This window comes from Thalia democratica, chromosome 3 (assembly GCF_965202585.1).
Source record: "Thalia democratica chromosome 3, ktThaDemo2.hap1.1, whole genome shotgun sequence".
Taxonomy (NCBI): domain Eukaryota; kingdom Metazoa; phylum Chordata; class Thaliacea; order Salpida; family Salpidae; genus Thalia; species Thalia democratica.
In genome coordinates, this window is record NC_139167.1 from 38,320,702 (window position 1) to 38,344,726 (window position 24,025).

The 24,025-nt window shown below is 26.8% G+C and overlaps 2 protein-coding genes across 2 annotated transcripts; both read right to left on the reverse strand.

Annotated features, from left to right (window-relative positions):
* Positions 1 to 1,706: 1,706 nt before the first annotated feature.
* On the reverse strand, positions 1,707 to 3,050 carry LOC145832008 (uncharacterized). The gene is made up of 6 exons (XM_082939368.1): positions 2,967 to 3,050; positions 2,591 to 2,728; positions 2,332 to 2,517; positions 2,002 to 2,165; positions 1,862 to 1,930; positions 1,707 to 1,793 (listed from the first exon to the last, which is right to left on the reverse strand). Exons 1-5 carry the CDS (start codon positions 3,003 to 3,005, stop codon positions 1,864 to 1,866), a joined length of 594 nt encoding a protein of 197 aa, XP_082795494.1. The 5' UTR covers positions 3,006 to 3,050; the 3' UTR covers positions 1,707 to 1,793; positions 1,862 to 1,863.
* Positions 3,051 to 3,073: 23 nt separating this feature from the next.
* Positions 3,074 to 23,368, reverse strand: LOC145832259 (uncharacterized). Its single transcript, XM_082939579.1, has 28 exons — positions 23,262 to 23,368; positions 22,365 to 22,485; positions 20,363 to 20,497; positions 19,935 to 20,017; positions 17,648 to 17,776; positions 16,861 to 16,992; positions 15,096 to 15,234; positions 14,686 to 14,769; positions 14,235 to 14,297; positions 12,987 to 13,049; positions 12,492 to 12,596; positions 11,406 to 11,487; positions 10,733 to 10,986; positions 10,487 to 10,585; positions 9,836 to 9,925; positions 9,485 to 9,673; positions 8,900 to 9,091; positions 7,866 to 8,003; positions 7,161 to 7,328; positions 5,616 to 5,758; positions 5,119 to 5,282; positions 4,849 to 4,958; positions 4,504 to 4,607; positions 4,054 to 4,153; positions 3,732 to 3,848; positions 3,316 to 3,459; positions 3,126 to 3,222; positions 3,074 to 3,078 (listed from the first exon to the last, which is right to left on the reverse strand). Exons 1-28 carry the CDS (start codon positions 23,366 to 23,368, stop codon positions 3,074 to 3,076), a joined length of 3,357 nt encoding a protein of 1,118 aa, XP_082795705.1.
* Positions 23,369 to 24,025: the final 657 nt, after the last annotated feature.

Below are 24,025 nucleotides of genomic sequence, written 5' to 3' on the forward strand. Positions count from 1 at the left end.
AGTTGGTGATTAAAAACAAATTTGAATTTTAAAATTAAGGAATACAAACAAAATTAATTTAAAAAGTAGCTAAATGTGTAATTATAGTTTTTTTTTGTAAATTGAAGCAGTCAAAATGGCTAGCATACTTGAAGGTCATTTTGGTTTGCATATTTGTTGTTTCAGCAAAAAAGCTTTTTTTCATACTATTTTAAACTTTAATTATTATTTTTTTTTAATTAATTTTTAATATGCTTTGGTAAGGTGGGTTAGGGACAAAGGTATAAATAAAAAAAACAGCCTTAAATGTTTGCTGTTTCAGTAAATATGCAAACTAGACTGATCTTTATATATAATTTTTAAAGAAAAGTATTTCCATATTGAGTAGAAAAATTAAGATTCAAAAAATATTTTGAAAAATCTTTTTTAATCAAATAATATTAGAAAATTCAAAATGAAAACCATACAATAAAAAAAACTAAGCGAATTTGTCAAAATCATTTAGGGTAAAGCTTGCTTAAAATTTCAATATTCTTATCTGTATAAATTAGGTAAACTAATTTCAATGAAACTTTATATAATAACATTTTAATTTTAGAAAAGATTTAAAGTAGGAAAGCTTGTAAAGAAAGTTTTGTATCGTTTATAAACAATAGACCTAGAATTAGATTTATTTTTTTGAATATTTAATAGCTTAAATCTATTTACTTTTTTACAAAGTTAAATTATTCGTTATTTTTTTTTAATTCATGGAATATTGATCTGAATAAAATCGATGAAAGCAAAATTTAAAATTTAGTTGAAATATTTCCGTATCAAGTAAATTTTCTAAATCGTATCAACTAAAAATTGTTTTTTGAGTTTTCTAAATAGAATATAGTTTAACATAAAAAAAAAAAAATAACAGCAACAATATAGACAAGTCTATCTCTCATTTTATGCATTGAAATTTTGTTAATATTTTTTATTTAAAATTAATTTGATATTCTTTCAAACAGGATAATTTATATTTTGATGGAATTTTAATTGTTTGTAGTAAATATTTCGTTGAATAAAAAAGATACTTAATCAGTTTGTTTTGGCAAAAATTCCTAGTAAAAAAGGCTTTGTTAGTTTATATAATAATTAGTATTCTTTATCTTTTAATATCAAATAAATGTATGTTAGCTGAAACAGCTCTGTTTATTAAAAATACTTATTCAAAACTTTTAAATAAGTTTTTAGACAAATAAACAAAAGAGTTCTGAAATATTTTTTTAAGACTATTAGTAATTTATGGTCATAAATAAAAATACCTAAGCCAATTTAATTTAATCTTGTTTACTAGGAACTATATTTAATGTTATCTTATTTGAAAAATATATTTTAACTTTTTTTATGCTGTTTATAATTTAGATATTTTTAAACAGATTATTTTGATACTTTAAAACAATTTTTGATTAAAAACAATATTTTTTGCTCAAAAAACTTAACACATAAAAATCAAAGTACTTAAAAAAATCAATTTTAGCCCTGTGCTATAAAAAAGCTAACATAAAAAGTTTTAGAGATTTAAATAATAACTTACACAAATTCACAAAGTTAATAAACATACTTTAAATTTTTTACGAAATCAACGAATGAGGTTAAAAATATTGCAAAACCTAATGCTATAGTTTATTATGCACAAGCATGAATAATTCTTAACTTTAATTTAAGAAAAGTAGACACGAACAAATCACAGTGGACGGTGTATTCACAGTGAAGTAGATTTGTAGAGCAGCAACTAATTTTGCCATTTTTGAGACAAATTATTTGTTCAAACTATACTTTTCCTGCTTAAAACAATTATAATGTTTCTCTTTCACAAAGCTTAAAAAAAAAAGTAAAATAAAAACTCAACAATTAAACGTCTTCTTCATCGATCGTTGTTTCGTACATTTCCGAATTAGACTCGATCGGGGCGAATATTCTGGAAAAAACAAAGACTAGTTGTAAAATTTCATCCACAAACCAGCAATAATTACAATCTTGGAAACAAACCTCTCGTACAGAGAGTTGCGATCGGGCGAGTTGGAATCCGCGGTGCTCCAGCAATCATCATCTTCGATGGGAGTCGATGGGCCGCAACTGGCGCTCAAGCTCTTCTCTGCAACGGCGTCTTGCAATCTTTTGATATGCTCCTTCATCGCCACAACCGCGTTTTCCTGATTGAATTCACGGTTGAATTATTACATTTATTTTGTTGGTCAAAAAATGTTTAAAATGTCCATGTGATGATTATCAACAGTATTTTTGAAACGTGTGTACGATTTTTTAACAGTACATCAACAAAGCTCAAAAAATTATATATTGAATACATACAAAACGTACCTGAGCTTTCATTTTAGACACGGCCTGATCGACTTGGCAGTTCTTCTCGTGAAGCTCCGACCGCAGGCTCTCGATGGAGGGAGAAACGTCCTCGGAGTAAACTGAAGAAGAGCTCTTCTTCCACCGCCTCAGCAGCTTCTGATTGGACGCTACCTGCATCAACTCGTTCTCCTTCGTTTCTCCCATCTAAAAGTAAAGAAAAAAAGTAATTGATTGTTTATTAATTTTAAGACTTAGAAAAATAAAACTAGATTTCAACCTCGCTTTGCTGCATCACTTTCAACTTCATCTGTTCCTTTTTGCGCAAGTTCATTTCCTCCTTCAACTTCTTTTCCAACTTTTGCTTCTTCGACTTCGTTTCGGCCAGTTGCGCCTCGAGCACGTATATTTGCTCGTTCTTAATTATTTTTGGTCGTTAAATACTTAGAATGTTTATCAATTAAAAAACATTGCAAACTAAAGAAGCAACTTTTATACCCGTAGCTTAAAACTACGTGTTCTGAAGATTGCGCTCAGAGTGTGCATAGGACGTATCCGTGTTACTGATGACGCCATAATTACATAAGTAACACGTCACTACCTATGGACACTGTAGCATTTTTCGAGATAATTTAATCATACAACACTTTTCTTACCTTGTCCTCCAAAGATGCGGACATTTTCACGGACTCCATTTTTATTTGGTTGAGCTGCGAGTACAGAACGTCTAGCTGGCGTTTGCAATTCTAAAAAAAATATATATTCAAGCTGTTGTGAGTAGAAACTGTCGAATGTTGAGCATAGAACACAAAAACTGACTTTCACGCGTTCGTCTGACTCAACTGTTTTCTTTTTAGAATTTTCCAACTTTTGAGAGAACTCAGACTCCTTTTCTAGCATGTTTTTCTTCGTCTATAACAAATAGATTTAAAAAAAAAAAGTAACACTAAAGCAAAACTGCATATAAATGAATTCCAAGTTGTTCAAGAAAGTTAGCAAACAAACTTCTTCTAATTCTTCTATGATCTGATCTTTCTCACTGATCTCGCACTTGAGCTGGACGGCGTTTTTCACTTCAGTTTCGAGCTGCACTCGCTGCTCACGCATCAGCTCTCTTGTCTCCTTCAACTCCAGTTCCACACCTTCCACCTTTTCGAAAGCAAACACTAGTTTTAGGTAAAACACCACAATTCGTTTTATTGGTCATATTATTATGAGCTAAACAAAGGCACATACCATAGTGCATTAATTTTAACCAACTATTTTGTGCATTCAAAAAAAATAAATTTCATTGTACATTTTTCTTAAATTTTACGTATAAAAATGAAAAAAATAATGCTTTAAAATTTAATAAGTAAAACTTTATTCTAATAAATTATACAATGCTTAAAGTAAATATTAGTAAAAGCTTTTGATTAAACTTTGTCTAGCTTGCTGGTAAAACTTTCTTTCATTTGTTCAATTTTGGTCGTGAGTGTTTTAACCAAGTTTTCTTTTCCTTCTTTGAATTCCAAAACTTGGTTGTTCAAGGTTTCCATCTTTAGAAATTTATTAATGCAAACTTATTTATTACTTTTATAAAAGTAATTTATAACGCGCCTCTTAAAATAAAACGTTTGTCTTTAGGTTAGTTTCGAGGATTTAACAAATATTAATTTAGTAGATTAGTTATTAGAGACAATATATTGTATGCTATAAGTTTTTATAAAAAACTAATGCAATACAGAAAACACAAATATCAACCTTTTCATTTCGTACTTGAAGTTGGTATTGTTGTTCGTCGAGCTTCATTTTCAACTCGTACAATTCCTTGTTTTTGCCTTCCAAAGTTTGCGTGATTTTCCTTAATGTGAAAACAAAATAAAAAACACCGTTTATACAGATTGAAGCATGCTGTTTTCTTTACATTATAAAAAAATATCAAGAAGTAAACATATTCACAACATCAAATATTGAATTACCTACTTAGAGTTTTATCATTTTTATATATTTACTTTTCAAACACTTTGTAGATACTGAAAACTTATTTTGTAAAGAAAACAGCATGCCTTGCAATCAAAACTCATACACAACATGCAAACTACACCAAGTCGCCTTATATACGGGCGAGCGCCAACGCAGAGCAAACAAAAAGTCGTGTTTTCTTATCAGCGCACACGGTGTAAGGGATGCCGTTGACCAACAAACTTGTACCTGTTTCTGTCTTGCAAGCAAGCGAGCTCGTTTGTTCGTTCCGACAGCACCGTCACCGAAGTCTGGCTGCGCTCGGACAGAAGCTCGTACTTTCGCTGCATTTCCTGCGTGTAAAAGCGTTGTTTGCACGGAGTTTTTATCTATTATGTTGGCGTTCGCTACATGCTTAATGCATTTGCGAGGCTCTATGTAAGCTTTGTGTGTAAAAATGAACAATGAAGTTGAATTTAAAAACTGTATGTAAAACTTTGTTTGAAGTGGTAAAAAATCATGATACGGTCTATATTAAAAAAAGAGTTTACTTATAACTAACCGCTGTAACGAGTTTTTACAAGAAAAATTAACCTGGTGATCGCCGTCCAGTATTCTTTTATCTTCCTCCAAATTTTTGCATCGACTGCTCAACTCGTTCTTGGTTTTATCGTATTTTACTACTTGATTTTTTAGAAGTTCGCCTAGATATTATTAAATTGACTAAAAAATCCTTGTAGTTAAAATATTTCAAAAATCCAATTGAAAAAAAGTATGAAATAAATTTGAATAACTTTTAAAGCAAACTTTAGCTCACTACAAACGTTAACCCTTATTTTAAGTGCATAGTATCAGTAAACAGACTTTCTTCGATTTTAAGGTGCAGTTGTTTTCTGGTCTCTTGTATTTCGGCCTCCAACTTTTCAATGTACATGTTGCTTTCGCAAGTTTCCACTTTGTTGTGCGAAATTTCCTCCTGATGATTGGACAGTTCACGCCTCAGCGATTTCACGTGACCCTCACTGGCCCTGTTTGTTATTTTTGATAACTACACCTCCAAATGTCAAACAGCATTTAAACAACATGTTGTATTTGACATATCAAAAAATTTGTTGAGATTTTACACTATTGAGCAATATAAATTTAAACTACTTCAATCATATTCATACATAAATACAACTGATGCTTACTGCATTATTTTTAGAGCATAAATGAGAAAATAATTAGAGTACTTATAAAAGGATTAAGTAGCAACTAAAATAAAACAGTATGTTAACTTTACTACGTTTAAAAACATTAAAATAAACTTTTGTATTACTGTATAGAAGGATGTCAAGGTATATCAAAGTCTCTAAACTAACTCTAATTTGTTTATAAGTTGATCAACGAGCTTCTTTTTATCATGAAGTTTCTGCTGCATGTCAAACGCGCTTTTTCTGCTTTCCTCAACATACTTGTTGGATGCTTCATTGCTGCTTTGGAGTTTTTCACGCAAAACTGACAGCTGTTTAAAGTTGGTCAGTTTGGAACGAAATATTTTAGAATGAACGAGAAAAACCTTTTAAGTTAAAAACTTTTAAGATAAAGATGAAGAAGTAAGAAGGTTAGAAGTGAAACAAATAATAAAGTAAATATATAACTATTATTTCAGTTTTAAATTAAACTATTTTCGCTACTTTGTTTAAAATCATGTTTAGTTTATTATAACTATATTTTAAAATTGTTCTTGGAATTGTTTTTAGAAATAATTAAAATATATTCTGATACTGATAATTAAGACACAAGTGTTAGTAATTTTAGTTTAATTTAGTCTATCTCTATAGTTTTTCAATAAATGAATAAATATATATATATAAATACATATATACACTATTTTAATAGATTAGTTGTTTAGCAAAAATAAATATTTTAATGAAAAAATATCATATCAACACTTTATGTTATTCAATTTCCTTTATTTATTTATTTTTACTCAGAATTTTAAACATATGAACTTTAGAGCTGAATCACTATAAACATAACACATTAATAAGAAAATATCTATATGTGTTTAATGAATTATTGCTTACAGTTTATATTTAGTGTCAATTTATGTAAAGTGATTTTTTTCTTAATACGCTTCGAAAATAAATTTTGGCTACATCTATAACAGAATAATATTAGGCGGGAGACAGAAAATGTTGCAAATAAACGGAACTGATAAAACTACAACATTTTTATTTGTTTAAAAATGACTAAACAAACACGACAGAAAGTAAAACGTTTGATAGAAAATATCTGTAACATGTTTCTAAATGTCTTATCTTAAGAATATCTAAGATAAACGAGTAAAGTCGGTAGAAAAATGATAATAAAAATAATACATGCACCAAATGAATAAATATCGTGAGCTGCAAGTAACTTTATTTTTATTTTTTTATTTTAAATATGTAAATGTTAAAAGGAAGAAAGTGAAAACGAGGTAATGACCAAAAAAATTAAAGGTTTTAGAACATTCAACATAACATAAAATATAATGTTAGTTATAGTTTATTCTATTGTACTTGATTTTTTGAGCTCATTATAAAAATTAAACTTATAAAGACATTTCAAAAATCTATAAAGCGGTCTTTAAATTCAATTTTTTATTTTTAGTAGTTAGGAACCAAAAAAAAGTGTTAATAACTCAAAATAAACGGTTGGTAAGATGAAATTTATTGTTATAAATGGTATATATAATGAGTCAATTAAATTTAAAAAATATGTAGTGTTACATAGTACTTCAAAAATCAAAACAAATATGATTAAGCTACCTCAAAGGTTAACTTTTTGTATAAAAATTCTTGCACTTAATAACCATTCGTAAATCAGATATTACCAACGAAGTAAAGTACCATTAATAAATAATATTTAAGAACTAAAGTAACCTCGACCGCCAGTGATTGTTTGTTTTCTTCAAGAGCGATCACTCTATCGTTGAGCTGTTTGATAACTTTTATCCGCTCATCTAACGACTGCTCCAATTGAACTTTACAGTTTGTCTCTTCTTCTAATGAACTCGTGCATATTTGCATCTTTGTTTCAAGTTCGTTTATCTGTTAAACGCGGGAATACTTGTTCAACAATGGTTTATATTTGGATATCACAAACTAAAAAATATTAAGTAAAATAATAAATGAAATACAAAAATTTTACATAAGTTTGATAAGTATGTGAGAATTGCAAAACTAAATGATCTCATAGGGTTTATCTAATAAAGATTACCATGCTGTTTTTTTGAAATTGAAGTAATTAAAAAAAACATAAACTTACGATAATTTATCAACAATTTTCGTTTGTTAAACTTTATAATAATAATATTTAAACAAAAATAGAAAAAGTTAAGATTTTCAAAGCAATAAACTAAAAGTAGTTTACTAAACTGTTATAAGTAATCATTATAAGTATTTTAAAATGATTTTTTTATATTTGAAGACTAAGAATTTTAAAAAACATTTTAATAGACTACTTCATAAAAAAAAAATTAAATCTGCAGTAACCTAATTCAGTGTTTTTATAAATAAATTTCATGGGAATAGTAATGTTATGTTAATTTGAATAATTTTCCAGTTTAAAAACATAAATAATGGTACCTTGTTATTTTTTTCCTCGATGTTTTTGTGGAATTGTTCTTGTACGCTTTCAACGTGCTGTACGTGACTTGCCAGTTTGTTTTTGCACATCATCATCTCATTTTTCATCATCTCAACTTTTTTCGACTCGGTTGCATTCTGAAAGAAACAGATATTTTCAAAAAATTAAGTAGATTAAACTTATTTAGTGAGGCTTAACTAACTAACTAACTAATAGTATTCATTCCAAAATTTAAAAACAATAATAACTTAAGTTTTTTAACTTATAATTTTTAGATATTTTAAGTGTATAAATTTTACTAGAATATCAATTATGTTATTCTTATCAATTGAGTTAGTACTTTACAAACATACTAATAAGCATGCATTTTATATTAAACATATAAAAAAGGAGAGAAGAATATTTTTACACAGAATAGCATTTTAGAGCATGGGGGGTCGACCTTGTTATATTACAAGTTGATTTTATTTTATATACTTCTATATAAGCTATCAGAAATAAAGAGATATAAGTTAGAAGAAATATAAGGGATCAAAGTTGATGAAATTAATAAGTTTCTTATGTAAGGCAAAAAAAAGAGAAATCGTTTCTTGTTTATTCTAATACTTTTTTTTAAATTTTACAGCAAGTCCATTACAAATAGTTAAACTTTTACAGAAAGACATTTTATTAAAATAAAAACCCTCGTTTTTTGTTTTTCTTATTTTAAGTTTTTGCATTTCAGTATTTAAAAAATTCTAAATCTAAAAACTTTTCAAACTACGTAAAGAGTATTTACAAAAAACTTTATGTCTCTAGTTCAACAAAAAAGAAATATATTTTTCATATTTCGGAGAAAATTGACGAGAAAAAACTTTTACCCATAGGTTTGTATCGGAAGTTTTTTACAAAAATATACCATCATAAAAATTTAAAAGCTTTAACATTCTTTAGCCAATAGTTAAACTTTTGATGTAAAAGCTAATGTTTTAATAATAACAATAATAAATACATTTACTCCCCATTTCCCTTAAACATAAAACGAACAACCAACTTGCTGTTGGAGGTTTTGCACGGTTTCCTCGTGCTCCTTGCATTTTTGCAGGTGTTCCGTCTTGCAGCTGTACAGCTCGTTCTGCAGGGATTCGATCTCGTCGAGGCACTTTTCCACCTCGTCTCCCATCCTGTTGCACTTCACGTGGAGCTGATCGTTGTCGCTCCTGTAGTTGCTTGCGTTCGCCTCCGCCTGCAGTTCAATTTTGCTTTCAATACTTAAACTAAAACATCTTCAATTTTAGCTATAATGTTAAAATCATACTGGAATGTAAAATTTCTGGTGGTCGCTTGGTAAAAATTGGTGAGTTAAAGTTTTGGTTTTTAATCAATAAATGGAGCTACAGTTAAAGCCTTTCCTTTGATCAATTCAAGCAACAAAAAAAACAACATAACATAAAATTAGTTAGTAAAGTTGTTGAGGTTAATGTTACAAAGGAGTTAAGACAAAAAAGTTAATTAAGTCAAAAGTAACATAACTGTAAAAATAGACAACTTATCACACTGAAAATACTTGGTTTAAATTTTGCTCTTAATAAAAGGAATTATCTTTTTTAACAACTCTTAACAAAACAAAAATTGAAACTTTTTTCTGCAGTTCAAGGTTGGTTTTCGCGGTTATTTCCAACTCTACAGTCAACTCTTCGACCTTGTTGCGGTATTTAGCTTCGGAAGTTATGAATTTTTGGTTGCAGTTTTCAGCATTTGTCAGTTGCTGCTGCAATTCAAAGTCCAGCTTTGTTATTTTTCCTGATAGATCTTCCTTTTCGTTTTTCTAAGATATAAGGAAAATGAAATGTTTATTATAAACTGTATCAATTTAAACAATCTTAAACTTCATAGTAAAGTAAACCAGGCATACAAAAAATCAAGCGAAAACTTATAATCCTAAAATAAAGTTTTAATAAAGCAAATTGTAAAGAAAAAGTTTAGTTACCAGAATGTTGATTTCTTGGTTGAGAGCATGAATTTGTGAATATTTGTTGTTTAGTTCTTCTTCGTAACCTTGTATGGCTTGAGTGCTTCCCTAAACCATATTGTTATATTTAATAGTATATCAAGTTAGTAAAAAAACAATTAAAGACTAAAACTATAAAAATTAATTATTTTAGTTACGCAGACTTTTAACATCTAAACATCCTTGTGTATCTTTTGAAGCATCAAAGTTTTTGTTTGTACATCATACAAATAACAACTTTAACTGTATTGAAAACAATTTATAGCTTTTTATAATTTGAGTAATTAAAATAACACTTATAAAACTACTTCATAACATAATGATAAACCGTATCGACATTTGCAAGCTTTAATGCTATAAAATATATATGAGTGAAGATGAAAGTTGATTCTGAAATTTATTTTTTATTGGTTTTACTGATTCAATTTATACAAAAAATTGGTATTTAAGTTCGTCTTTATTTGAATATTTTTTTTGTATAATTATTAAGCCTTTCACAACGTTTATCTTTCATAATGATGGTTCTATTTAGACTTAACTTTTTGTGTATAAATTTATTAGTACATTTTTGTTTTCACGGGTTGCATTTACAATACTTTTAGACAAAAAAGACAATAGAGAACATCAAACTTTATGCTGAACGAGCTGAGTTGTTCTCTCGTTCAATCTGCTCTCTAAACTTTCATTTTCCAACTGAAGCATGTGACTCTGCTGCCTTAGCTCCGTGGTCTGCATGACAATACAAAAAAAAAAATATTTACTAACGTTTAAAAAAAATACAAGTCAGATTTCAAACAACTCACTTTTCTTCTCAACAGCAAATAAAATTTACTATTTACTTTAAAAAAACAAACTAATAATTTAACAAAAAAACACTTTTTCATTGAGCTCCATGTTGCTCTTCTGCACGGCCAGGTTCAGCGCCTCCATCTCCGACACCTTGAGCAGGGAGCTCTTGCACTCGCGCTTCAGGTTGCACACCTCGATCTCCAGCAGCTCGTTCCGGTGCCGCACCTCCCGCGCGTCCTTGCACTCCTCCTCGATCCTCGCCACGCGCGCCTCCCTCTTCGCCAGGCACAACCCGATGCCGGAGAGGGCCTCGGACGCCGACAGCCCGTCGATCGGATCGACTGTTTGAAGTTGAAGTTGTTATAAAAACTAGTGAGGTAAGTTTGAATAAAGGTTATAATTTATTATTTTTGAGATAAAACAATAACTCAGTTTCACCGCAGTGGATAGATTACTGTGTCCTATTTATTTGTTTTAAACTATATAGTTAATTTTGTAAAAAGGTGATAATTATAGCTAAAATCAAGGAAAAAAATTGTTTTGACTAAAATCAAGGAAAAAAATTGTTTTGACTAAAATAACTAATTATTGGAATGAAAAGTAAAGTTTACTTGAAGTTAGGCCGATCGAAAACTTTTTGAAGTGGGTAATAGTATATATAAAATACAGATAATGATATATGCCAAGTGGGTACTGCTTAATAAATAGTTTGCTAACTATAAGATTAATTGTAAAAAATTTGAAATTAAACCAAGCGTACTTTGTATTTCAGAGAATATTTTTTTGTTTCCAACGAGGTCGTTTATTTTGCTTTCGTAATCTTCGATTTTGCTTTCTTGCATCTGTTTTAAACATATTCCGGTCAAAAGATAAAAATTTTTAAGTAGAGCGATTATCAAGAGTAATTAAAGCATTTTATTACAAGAGCTAAAAAATCTACTAGTAGGATGGTTGTCGTTGTTAGTAAGTAAGAAACAAGAGGTATAAAAAAAATCACAAAGTCAAACATTTTTTCCATAAATTTACATTTTATAAAGTAAAAAAGGCTTGTAACACAAAAAATAGTCTGTTTATTTATTTCTTTAATTTATAGATCCCAGAGAGTAATATTTAAATGCTTAATATAGCCTTTTGTAATCAATTTAACTAAAGTTATATTTGTAATTTTAATCAAAAGTAGTACTATATCAGTATAACGAGTTGAAATACAGTTGAATAAAAATTGTAAACTGTTTTTACAAATTATAGTATAAACAAAAAATTAAAGACTACATTTGAGTGATACTCTGTCAAATAAATTATTATAACTTTTCGATCATTATCAATTTTTTTATTAACATAAATTATATTCAATACAAAACTCGTTAAATCATGTAGTATGGAAACTTAAAACTTGCTCCTTACTGCCGTGTGGCGGTTATAAAATTTAAACAAAATTTTGCCAATCAGTAAACTTAACCACACAAAAATACTTCTTTCTACATATATAACTACAAAAACATTACTAACGTATTAAGTTTTGAATTTAAAAAAGCACCATGTAATACTAAGCTGTAATATTGCATTAATTGTTTATAAATTTATACAATAATATGTTTTGAAAATAAAACAATACAATGATAAAAAAAAATTTAACTTTGTAAAGTTTCTACTTGATTTCGCAAAATTTGAACTTTGTTGAAATAACGTAAATTCAAAACATGGCTCGTTAAAGAAATAGTATTTTAAAATTATGTTTGTATGTACATTATAAATTGTATACTATTTGGTACTACAAATAAAAAACAAATAATACAACAAACAAACTATACATAATAACACTAAATTACATTAACGCTAACTAAACCTTCAGGAAATTAGTGCACAGCTTAAGCTTGTCTTTCAACTCCTGTCTTTCTTCTATCAGCGCCATCTCGTTTTTGGCATCTTCCTCCGCTTGTCGCTTCAGAACCTTAAATTTTTTTTTAAATAGAACTTATTTAAAAAATAATAGTATATCAGTAACTTTGAAAGTATATCACAGATCTGTAAAGCCAAACAGAATAATTTTATCCAATAAAGCTTTTAAGCTAAATCTATAAAAAGTTAATAAGCAAAACAAATTTAATTTTTCTTGAGCTAAATGTTCTTTATTATATACATTATTTGAATACAAGTTTCTGATGATTTTAAAACTTAAACGTTTCAATATGAACAACTCTAATTCGAAGTTACTAATTCGAAATATTTTAATAAAAATAAAAAATAACTGAAACTCAGTTTGAACTTTTAAGTATAGTAAGTTTAATAAAGACATTTTTTGTAATGTTAAGATTTAGCGAATATTTAAGTTACAATAAACCTCGTTTTCCTTTTGAGCTTCTTCAAGTTTTTGAAGATTTTCCGAGCTTTCAGATTGGACATCCTAAAAATTTTGATACTGCTTATTATTAAAACTTATGTAAGAACAAATTAAATTATTTTAACGAAATAAATGTAACAAATACATAGTTAGGTACTGTAACTTGTAATTCTAACTGGTGTGTTAAAAAATATAGCAAAACAGTAACTAAATACAAAGGATATAATTAAGCATTAAAGCATAAGTTTAACAAAAAACATTTAATGGTTTTAAAGGTATAACATATAGCTTAGGAAAAATTTGATCATCATTTTTTAAAAGGTACACATGTGCTCATAAATTTCAACAGTAAAAAAATTAAAAAGAATGTTATTTCTTAAGCTTAATTAAACTTAACTTTTTTGTTTGTCTTTCTTAAACTTTAATACAACTACTAGTAAGAAAATTGAACCATACTAAGGTCGTAGAAAAGCGTTAATTTAGTAACAAATTAGTATTTTTTGTGGGTAGTGGTTAAATGAACCTATGAATTATTATTGCTATCTATAAATATAAAGTAGTTAACGAGATATTACGGGTCAAAGTTGCTTGGAGAGCTTAATTTGATCCTTGTGGAAGGAGTAAAATAAAACAGTGAAGAAATATGTCATTGAAAATATATTTTCTCCTACAGTCTTAAAGCACTTTTAGTTTTTTACAGTCTATAATTTGTAACAAATAAACAAATAAAAAAAAATCAAATAGTATTTTTATACAAAAAATAACATAACATACGTCGTAATTAAAAAAATCATTTATGAAAAAATTCTTTTAAATCATAAAAGGTAATTTTTTGAAACTTTAAGTCTTAAACTTATAAAAGTAGAAGGAGAAAAAAAACTTTAGTAAGCTTTTAAATAATGAAAAGTTTACCCATTTTGCGTTTGTATTAGAAACTTTTTTTCTAAACAAAAAATATCTTTCTTTCAAACTTTTATATCGTATAAAAGGTATTTTCAATTTATACTTTTGGCTTTTAATAAGGGTCTATGTTTTTTAATCTTGAAACCAGCTTTGTATGTATTACTCTTAAACAGTTTTTGTAAAAAGAAATACAAAGTAATTATCTTATAAGTATATAATTTTTACCCAGTGACTTACTGTGTACATTAAAATAAAGCTTAGATAATAGTATAAAACAGTTTCAATTAATTTTATTTTAAACTCTTTTATGTCTTTATAAAAAGTAATTGAATTACTATAACAAACTTCTATGTACTGTTGAGCTACTTTAAACTTTTCCAATTGGATCATCTGTTCTTTTTGCAGGGCCTAAAACATAAATTTATAATTAATCATCGAATTCCTTGTTAAACATAAGAATAACTTATTACTAATTTATTGACTCCTTAATAACACTAGAGTACTTCTAAACCTTAGAATCAAAATAGATACTAGTTTTACAAACTGTTCAGTAAATGAAACAACAAATTTTTTAGGATTTCAGTCATGTTTTGGCAATAGCAGTTTTAGTTGAACGAAACGACATGACTTTACTTAGGCACATCGATCTAAACTAAAACATTGTAACATGCAGGTTTTAGATTAACAACTGTGAAGTCCGCTATAGTAAATACAAAACTTTTCGGCTAATATAAAATGTTTTATACCACGAAACAAAGTGAAGCTACTTGAAAACTTTATTTTTTAAGAAACAAACCTCACATTCAGAGTGACTCGATTCAATTTCTTCTTTTTGTTCGCCCAATACTTTTTCCATGGAACAAATTTTTTTCTCCAATTCCTAAATGGCAACGATAGTATAATAAAATATTAGCACAAAAGTATAGATACAGTTAAGCAAACATTTAAATCAACTACTTTATCATTACTTACAATTAAAGGTATGCTCTATATACTTTGTTAACAGTTATAAGCAATTAAAACCAACCGACGATCAAAAAATATAATTTTAACAATGGTGAAAGGTAGAAAACTCTAAAAAATGTTATACAAGTTTTGTAATAGTTGGAAAACAACAATTTTTATAGTTATTTTTAAAGAACACAAAATTCAAAAAGCAAGCTTGACTTTATCATAAATTAAAAGCAGAGAACTAATTTGACTAACCCTTGTATGTTTTTCATTGGCATCAAGTTGCTGCTTCAGCACAACAATCTTCGCATTGGCAACTGCCACCATTTTCTTTGCCTCCCCCTTCTTCAGGCTCTGAGTTTGCTCCAAAGTCTTTACTGACTCTACGGCTTCCCTGTTGTAACATCAGTGCTTATTTTTTGTGTTTATATAATTTGTAACACCATACTTTAAACTATTTAAACAGGATGTACTTTTAAATCTAATGGCTGAAGATATTTTTAGAAACAGTTAATGCCTTTAGTTAGAACCATTTAAAATGAGACTAATTTTTAGCACAACCTTCAAGTTGAAGTAAAAGACATAACTTCTTCAATTAACTTATGCAAAAACAATCTAACAAATTGAATTGATATATATATAAATATATATATGTATATATCATAAATTTTAGCAAGTTGCAGTGTTATACTTTGTGAACACAAAGTTTAATTAAAAAGTTTAAACATAAGTCACTCATTTAAAAAATGTTTATTAATTAATTTCGTTTAGCTCTTCATCAGAATAAACTTGCTAAAAACTGATAGTAATATAGTGCAAATTTAATTATAAACAGTAATTTTGAAAAACATAGCTAAAAATTGTTACGTCATAAAGCATAAAAGTATGGTTAAAATATTTAATTACAGTTGAATTATACATAGCTGACTTGAAGTTGTTTGTAAGACAAAACTGTTAAAACAAAAACATTTTAAAATGATAGAAATTTTACCTGAAACAAAATTAAACAAAAATTTAATAAAAAGTACATTACAAAAATACGACAATAAACGACAACATTGTTTTACATTTTCAAATTGGATAAAAGGCCGAAAGTAAAAATTTAATGCAACTTCTATTTAACGCTTAAACAATTTAATAATAACTAAGGCGCTATAAAAATTAATTAAGCTACAGAAGAAATTAACTCATTTTAAAAATACATTTAACAAACTACTGTTATACCACAGATGTTCTTGTGCTAAAACTTTATTTCAACTAACGGCGTTTCACTGCTCTCAAATAAATTTAAGAACAGATCTACGGAGTCTATAAAATGTTAACACACATTAGAAAAAAAGCAGAAAAAAGCATGTATAATTATGTATAGTATTTATCTAGGTAGTAACTATAAATGGACTTTATGGTTTAAAAACAAAGTTTGGGATAAAAGCATAAAATTATAAAATTGTCTACAAAAAAAACAAATTTAATAAAAGTAGGCACTAACCTCAAAAAGCTCTAAGAATAGGCAAGTGTTAAAAATGAAAATTAAATTGAGTTGTGCAGAAATGTTACGTCATAATAATTTTAACAAATGGTTCAATAATTTATACAGCTTAAAAACATGAAGTATTAAACTTGCAAGTATATGTGAGTTTTGTGAAATAAATTAGTACATAAATAGACAGAGTTATTTAAAGTAGAATCGTCGGTTATGGGGACAGATATTCGATAAATCTTGCCGCTTATTCAGAAGTAGGTCTTTATCTTCTGCTGCAATTACTGCTCTTTCTGTATTGCAAGTTGGGCAAATTCTACTTACTCCGTTGGATGCATGTTTGATCTTAGAAACAATACTCCACTCCGTTAGTTGAAATAAAGTTTTAGCACAAGAACATTTGTGGTATACATTCCGATAAGCTTAGCTTATCAGGATCTCCAGGATTTAACGCCTTATAACGTTACATCTTATAAACTACTGTTATTAAGCATATAGATATTTCAGGTTTTTCAATTAATCAAGTTTTGTTCAACTTACACAAGTCTAGTTTTCAGCAAATTGTTTTCTACATTTAGATCGTTTTGAGTCTCTAAAAATTGTTCATTTTCTTTTTCGAGCTGAACGTTTTTATCATCTGATAACTTTTTGTCGTTCTCAAGTATTCTCATCCTGTTCAGTTAAATAGTTTCAGTTTATTCTAACAACATTTTAAATAAACAGGTAACTAGGGGTTTATTGCTCTTAAAATCTATATCTGTATACTAAGTTAAAGAGTCGAACACTTCCAACAGATTTTCAAGTAGGTTTTATATTTTGCAGGAAATGTGAAACACTTTCTTTCGAAAGTTTGACTCTGATTTTTTCATTCAGTTTTGGCTTATAGTTTAATGCGACAATGTTTGAAAATAAAGTTCATTAACTTTTTATAAGCCATTTAAATATAAGGTTATTAGGTAAAAACCGAAAAAGTAATTTCAATTTCAATTGAAAAGGAAGGTATTGCGAAAAGATTTGAAGTAAAGCGATAATACTTTATAAAACTAATGTTTCTAAACAAGTCAAAAAAAATAAAAAGTTCGTTTGAGTCAGGGGTAAGAATGAATAAAATTTTTTCAACACTTTATCAATTATATATTACATTGATACCTTTCAGCTCTTTTAGGAACTTTTTAAAGTAAAAAAAAAATATTGCAAGTATTAATTTTTTTAGAGGTTTAAAAAGTACTTTGGTGGTACTGTTTTATAATTTTGTAGCTTTTAGTGTTTGCAAGATTAGCTAACTTTACCAGAAACATAAATGTAAAAAATAGTACAAATTTTAAACCTTTCCTCGAGGTTTTTAAAGTAGTTAACTTTATGCTTCTCGTCTTTAAGCATTTTACTTAAGTTGAAAACTTCCTCGTTCTTTTGAACTAGCTGATCTTCTGAATATTCAAGCTTATCTTCTGTTTCCCTGTGTTAAAAAACTGTAAAATAATGGCAAGGTTACTTTTAGGGCGCAAAGTGCTTAAAAATAATAATGTTGGCTTGCATATGAAACTTTAAATTATGAAGATCACTCATTACTGTATTTTTTTATTTTATTTCAAAATTTAGTCAACTCTGTAAGTACTTTCAAACAAAAACGCTTGGCAAAATTCTTAATGCCAATTTTCTATTTCTACAATTTGAATAAAAAAACTCACTAAAAAAGTGTACTTTCTTTACTTTTTTGTACACGTTAAGTTAAAAAGAAATTTTTTTGATGAAACGTAACATTTTGTCATATAAATAAAAACTTATTCATACAGTTAAAAAAAAAGAAGAAGATCTTAATGCCACTGTCTATGACAAAAATAGTAGAGTTTTTATATCAAAAAACAATGAAAAAGGATTAAGTATATGTTTTATATACTGTTTTTATGATGGGTACTCGTTTTTTTTGCAAACTTGTTTTAAGATTTATGCATTTCATTTAAATAAAAGCTGTTTTTTTCCTATTTCTAAGTGCAAATTTATAACTAGTTAAAATGAAGCAGTTTAAATTATCTAAATCAGTTTAATATATATTGTTGTAGTTTTTAAATGTTTTATAAAAATGACACACACTATTTGTTTTGCTTAAAACTAAACTTTAGTTCATGGAAAACTTGTACACAACACTTATTTTAAGGTTAAGTAAGCACCAGCTCAAAGAACTTTCAAAACAAAAAAGTTATAAAATAACTAATAAAACTATAATGTAGAACATTTAGTTATTCTAGTTTGAATATCTACCAAGATAAGTTTTATTTGCTGGTAACCAACATTATAATTTAATATTATTACATATTAAAGATGTCATTAGCCATTTTTATAACTGCTTTTCTATGTTAATGTTTGAAAAATAACTTTTTATTTAGCTTCTGTGTAGTTTTGATTTAAAAGATGGAAACTTGTTTTAACTTCTAAAAATGCTTCAACTATTGATCCTATACTTCAATTAACAGTTGGATAGTAATTTCATAATTAACTAGAAGAGAGCGCATATACTCATAAAGTAAAATAGCACTGTTAAAAATACTCTAAGTGTTAAAAATTTTACAAAATCATGGAAGTTCATTGGCTGCTTTAATAATTAAAAAATTATAAGCATCAAAGAATTTTTCTCTTTAAACTCCTACAAGGGCATTTAAGTATTTGAAGTTTTTTAATGCTACATCAGGATTTTCAGGGCAATTTCGGCTATTAGAGGGAAACAACTAGCAAGGGTAAGAAAGAGTAAATAAGCAATTAACTAGCGATGGGGCGATTATTTTTTAAATATCTGCCTAGTGAGCAATTATGAAAATAAGTTTGGGAAACCCTGTGTTACAGTGTATTTTATATTAATGCACTATGCTAGATCAAAAACTTGTAGTAAAAATAAAAAAACACCTTAACTCTGTAGCTAACTATTCAGTACAAACAAATGCTTGTGTTTTTTGTAACTCTGTTACACTGTTTACTATTTTTTTTATTTTCAAAAAATTGATTACTAATTATCTTTGTTTAAGTAGAAATTGTATTGTTCAGGGTTAGTAACTGATAAATAAATGCGTAAATATATTAGGATCACAACAAAAAGATTACCGAGTTTGAAGAATCGATGTCTATTTCAATTTAATACTCTCAAATGTGAATTCTATTCTATTAAACATATCGCGTATTATGAAACAAAAAGTTATCCTTTTATAAATCAAATAATAATAACAGTTATAATAATAAAGCAAAAATTAATTATTACAATGCTAATAATAAAAACTTTTAAACTAATTTTACTATGAAGATCAAAAAAGTGTAATTTATAGATCATTCAAAAAAAAGCTAACACTTATACCTATAAGGGTACAAAGTCGAACAACTCAATAGGTTTTTATATTGGATATTTTTAAATTAAAAAAGAGAAAATCAGTTATTTCATTAAAATCCAGTTTCTAGTTTGGTTTTTAAGTTATAAAAAAAACATAACTTAAGTTATAAAATATTTAACTTTTTAAATTGCCATAAAATATTTTATACATTAATGAACTGCAATACCTTTTTAAAGTACAGTACAAAGTTTTGTTACCACTTATGTTCATGTTCCACTATAAATAAATACGTTTTACAACCTTAAAGTCTCTAAATTGGCGTTGTTTTCTTCTACTAGTGATGTGACTCGATCTGTGAGTTGCTTGTAAGTAACTTCTCGATTCTGGAAAGATATATTTTTGTTATATTGTCATAAAATGTGTTACTTTAAATAGCTAATAAATTGATATAGTTAACATTACAGTCGACTAGTAAAAATTATGTTTGCTACTAACAAACAAAATGATAAATTAAATTATTTAAATAAGCTTTGATCAAGCTTTAAACTTTAAAGCTTCAAAACATCTGTCACTTTAAATATACTTATAATGTTCATAAATTAAAACAGAAACAAGTACTTTAACTCTAATGCATAATAAAAAGCTTTGAAACAACTAAGTCCTATTGCTGTTTGTTTTACAAAACTAAAGTTATTAAAAACATTTTACAAAAAATTTTAGCAACTCACTGAGCTTCTTTTTACTCCAACTGATGCTTTTAACATAGAATGACTTGAAAGTCTACTAGCCAGCATATTCATGTCACTACTAGCAAGAATGGTTGAATTGTAAGAGCCAAATCTTTTGGTATCTTCAAATGGTTTCTGTAATAGCATATTATAGTGTTAGTTTTCATGTTTTGAATTTTCATCTAATTTAAACTAATTTTTTTTAAGGATATTTGGTACACTAAGTATTAAACATGCTACTACAACTTTTTCTGTATACTAATTCTTTAAATTCTATTTAGATAGATCAAAGTATTAAATTCACTAAAAACAAATTGATAGTAAAAGCAATTTTGTAAAATTTAATGCAATAATTCTAAAATGATAGGGTTGTTTTTAAATTAAACTTATTTTTAAGATCTTTATCCAAATTATTTTACTTAATAAACTTTTTTATGATTAAATGTAATTTGATGTAAGTTTTAGATGTAAGAACTGAAAAATAGTTCAGTCGAATTGAGTACTAAAAAAAGTGCAAACTAAAAAGATAAAATAAAAAAATACATAAATAAAAATAATTTCTCCTACAGTTTTAAATTAATCGTTTTCAAAGTTATACAATTGAAATTTTTGTTTGTTTAAATATCATCTATGCAATTTTTTTCTAAACTTTTTTAATCTTTTTTTTGTTATTGTCATTATTAAATGTAATAAGTGAACGCAAAAAAACTGAGAATGTCTTTTGATCATTTTATTTACCAATTCTCACAAAACAAATATATTATCTATTTTTTTTTTTTTTTAAGTTGATAATAAAAAATGTCTTTGTAAATTTGTGAATAAACTTTTTTATAAAACTGACTGTAGCTCAAAAACTGAAAGAAATTTTAAAAGGGTATAAAAAAAGAACAGACACTTGTTAAGCTTTATTAAGGTTTATATCAGATACAATAACATTTTTTGTAAAACCATTTCATACTTCCCCCTTCCTTGTAACTTTTACACATTTGATTTAAAAATATATACTTTGCACAATCAATTTACTTGTAATATCTTTTAAGGCCATAGGGGGTGGGCCATGTTACTTTACAAGTTGATCTTATTTTATAGAGTTTTTTCTAAGCTTCAAAATGCTTTTTATCATTTAAAAAAAATCGAATTATTTTTTGAGATATGAGCAGTCAAAGTTGGGGCGCATAATAGGTTCTCTATAGGAAGGGAAAACTAAAACAGCAAAAAAAGACTATTTTGTTTAAAATCTATCAGAATCTCCTCCTAAATTTTTCAAGCAATCTTCTTCAAACTTTCAGTCTAATCTTTATACAATAAAAAACTTTATTTTGGACTTTGAAAGTTATTTTGCAAAAATATATTAAAAAAGACAATTTTTTTAATTCTTGTAATAAAGGTTTTATTTTTATAAATTATATAAATTCATTAGTAACGTCTTTTTTTTTTTATATAATTAATATTTCCTGAAAATTTGAAGAAGATTGCTTGAAAAATGAAGGAGGAGATAGATTTTTAGTGATTTTTTTGAATTTCCAAGAAAACTGACCTAGATAAATTTGGGTTCATACATTTGTATCAGTAACTTTTTACAAAAAAAATTATCTTAAAAGTTAAATGATATTTTTGAATTCTATAAAAAAACTAGCTTGTAGTTTGTACTTGAAGCTTTCATATAGAAGCCAAAATTATTTTTTGTAAAAAAAAGTGTTGGACCCCCTATGGCCTTAATAAATTATAGTATTTAAAATTAAAGTCAAAACCACAGTATAAAATCATTAAAAATTTTTACGTAAATATTTTATTTTTACTACTAAATTCTTTATAACAGTAACAAAAAAAGTTACAGAACTACAACTAGAGCAAAAAAAGAATTAGTTTATTTTAATGATTTATATTCTTAATTCAATATATTTGTTTAAATTAGAGATAACAAAACTCCCCAATAAAATTATAAGTATGCTCAAAAAAATGTAAACCTCATAAATTATATACAAATACTAACTAAATATACCTTTTTATTTGATTTTTGAGCTTTACTTTTGTTTAAGTCTTTCATTGTTAACTTTTTGTAGGGGTTCAGGAGATACGAGGAATCAGATTGAATACATGCACCAGAATCAGCACTTTCTACTCTGATAAGTTGTATTCAACTTTTAATTACATCACAGATAAATAGTAATGAAAAAGGTGGTTATTTTTAGGAATTTTTTTCCGGGTTTTCTTATTTACTTCCAGGCTTTTTAAATAACAACTCTTTTGTCTCTTTTTAATTTAACAGAAAATTAAGTTTTAGGTACAGAAATAGTTTTTATTAGTATAAAATTACTAAAAAGATACTGTAATGCCTGTCTAGATGTGTTACTTAAAAAAGTTAATACTAATGTAACAGTAATATTTTATCCTATGTTAAATATCATTATTTGAAACATAAAAATTATTCAAAATAAAAAGTTTTCCACATTTTTGCATAAAAATATAAAATTCCAAGTTTTTTGCCTTAATGTTCAAATTCCAGGTTTTTCAAGACTAAAATAAAGTTTTAATCAAAATTCAAACACTAAAATTTATAAACACTTATAATATTTAAATAATTAGTTATTGATAAAACTAGCTCATAACGAATCAAAAGAATTATAAATACTGCAAGACTCAGTTAAATAAACAAACTACTTTAGTCTAAAATAATCTTGGTTCAGAAATGATATAAAAACTAAATAATCTAGTGTGGAGGTAACTATTTAAAATCAAAGCTTATAAATTTATACTTAAAAAAGTGTATTGCAATCAAAGAGGAGTCACACTCTGCTTTTACAAGTTTATCTTATTTTGCAGATTTTATTTTAGGTCCAAAAAGTTAGAGTAGATCATTTATATGTTTTGTTTGTGTAAAATATACAGCTTTTCTAACCTTTTATTCAAAACGTTACCATCTGTATCATAAACGTTGTTAGTAGAGTCATCATCATAATCTGATTCTACTTCATTTGGGGCTTCAATTTCAATTGGTGATTCCATTGAACTTTTCACAACAAACTAAACCACAAACACAAAAGTATTACACAAAACAGTTTACTGCAAATTAGAATAATGTAATTTTTTTGTTAAATTTACTGCAAATCAATATATTAAAAAAGCATGATAGGTTGATTTAAGCTAAAACAATTTTATTTTACTAAGTAATGTTAAATGTTTTATATAATGTACACAATTAACAAATATACCAAAATTTAAGTAACCTCAGGTAGTACCCGAACTAATAATTTTAAAACACTTTTACTCTTTTAACCTATGAAAAAAAAAACATTTACCTGTAAGTTTAAAAGTTTTTTATTTATTTTAACTCCATAGAACAGTTAAAAAAATTTATAAAAACCAAAACATAAATTGTTTATATGAGTTTTAAAACAATAAAAAAATATTCTGTAGGGAGATTGCATTTTTGATGTTATAGCTTTAGAAAGTTATAGTTTATATAACTAAACATATTTATGAAGTAAACACCCTTTAAATTTTTCATTACTAAACAAGTTACTGATAAAATAAAACGCTTTTATATTATTTTAAGAAGTTGACATTCTGAAAATAATTATGAATAAAATAGCATTTAATGTTGGATTTTGCATAGTTGTGGTGAGTTGTGTTTGGGCATATTAGTGCATTACTTATGAAAAC

Coding starts and splice junctions, on each gene's coding strand:
- LOC145832008 (XM_082939368.1), bottom strand. CDS start 3,005: ATGGAGTCCGTGAAAATGTCCGCATCTTTGGAGGACAAG. Junction 2,729..2,966: donor CCGCATCTTTGGAGGACAAG/GTAAGAAAAGTG, acceptor AAAATAATTAAG/AACGAGCAAATATACGTGCT. Junction 2,518..2,590: donor AAGTGATGCAGCAAAGCGAG/GTTGAAATCTAG, acceptor CTTTACTTTTAG/ATGGGAGAAACGAAGGAGAA.
- LOC145832259 (XM_082939579.1), bottom strand. CDS start 23,368: ATGGAATCACCAATTGAAATTGAAGCCCCAAATGAAGTAGAATCAGAT. Junction 14,770..15,095: donor CCAATGAAAAACATACAAGG/GTTAGTCAAATT, acceptor GTTGCCATTTAG/GAATTGGAGAAAAAAATTTG. Junction 3,223..3,315: donor TCATAGAAGAATTAGAAGAA/GTTTGTTTGCTA, acceptor TATTTGTTATAG/ACGAAGAAAAACATGCTAGA.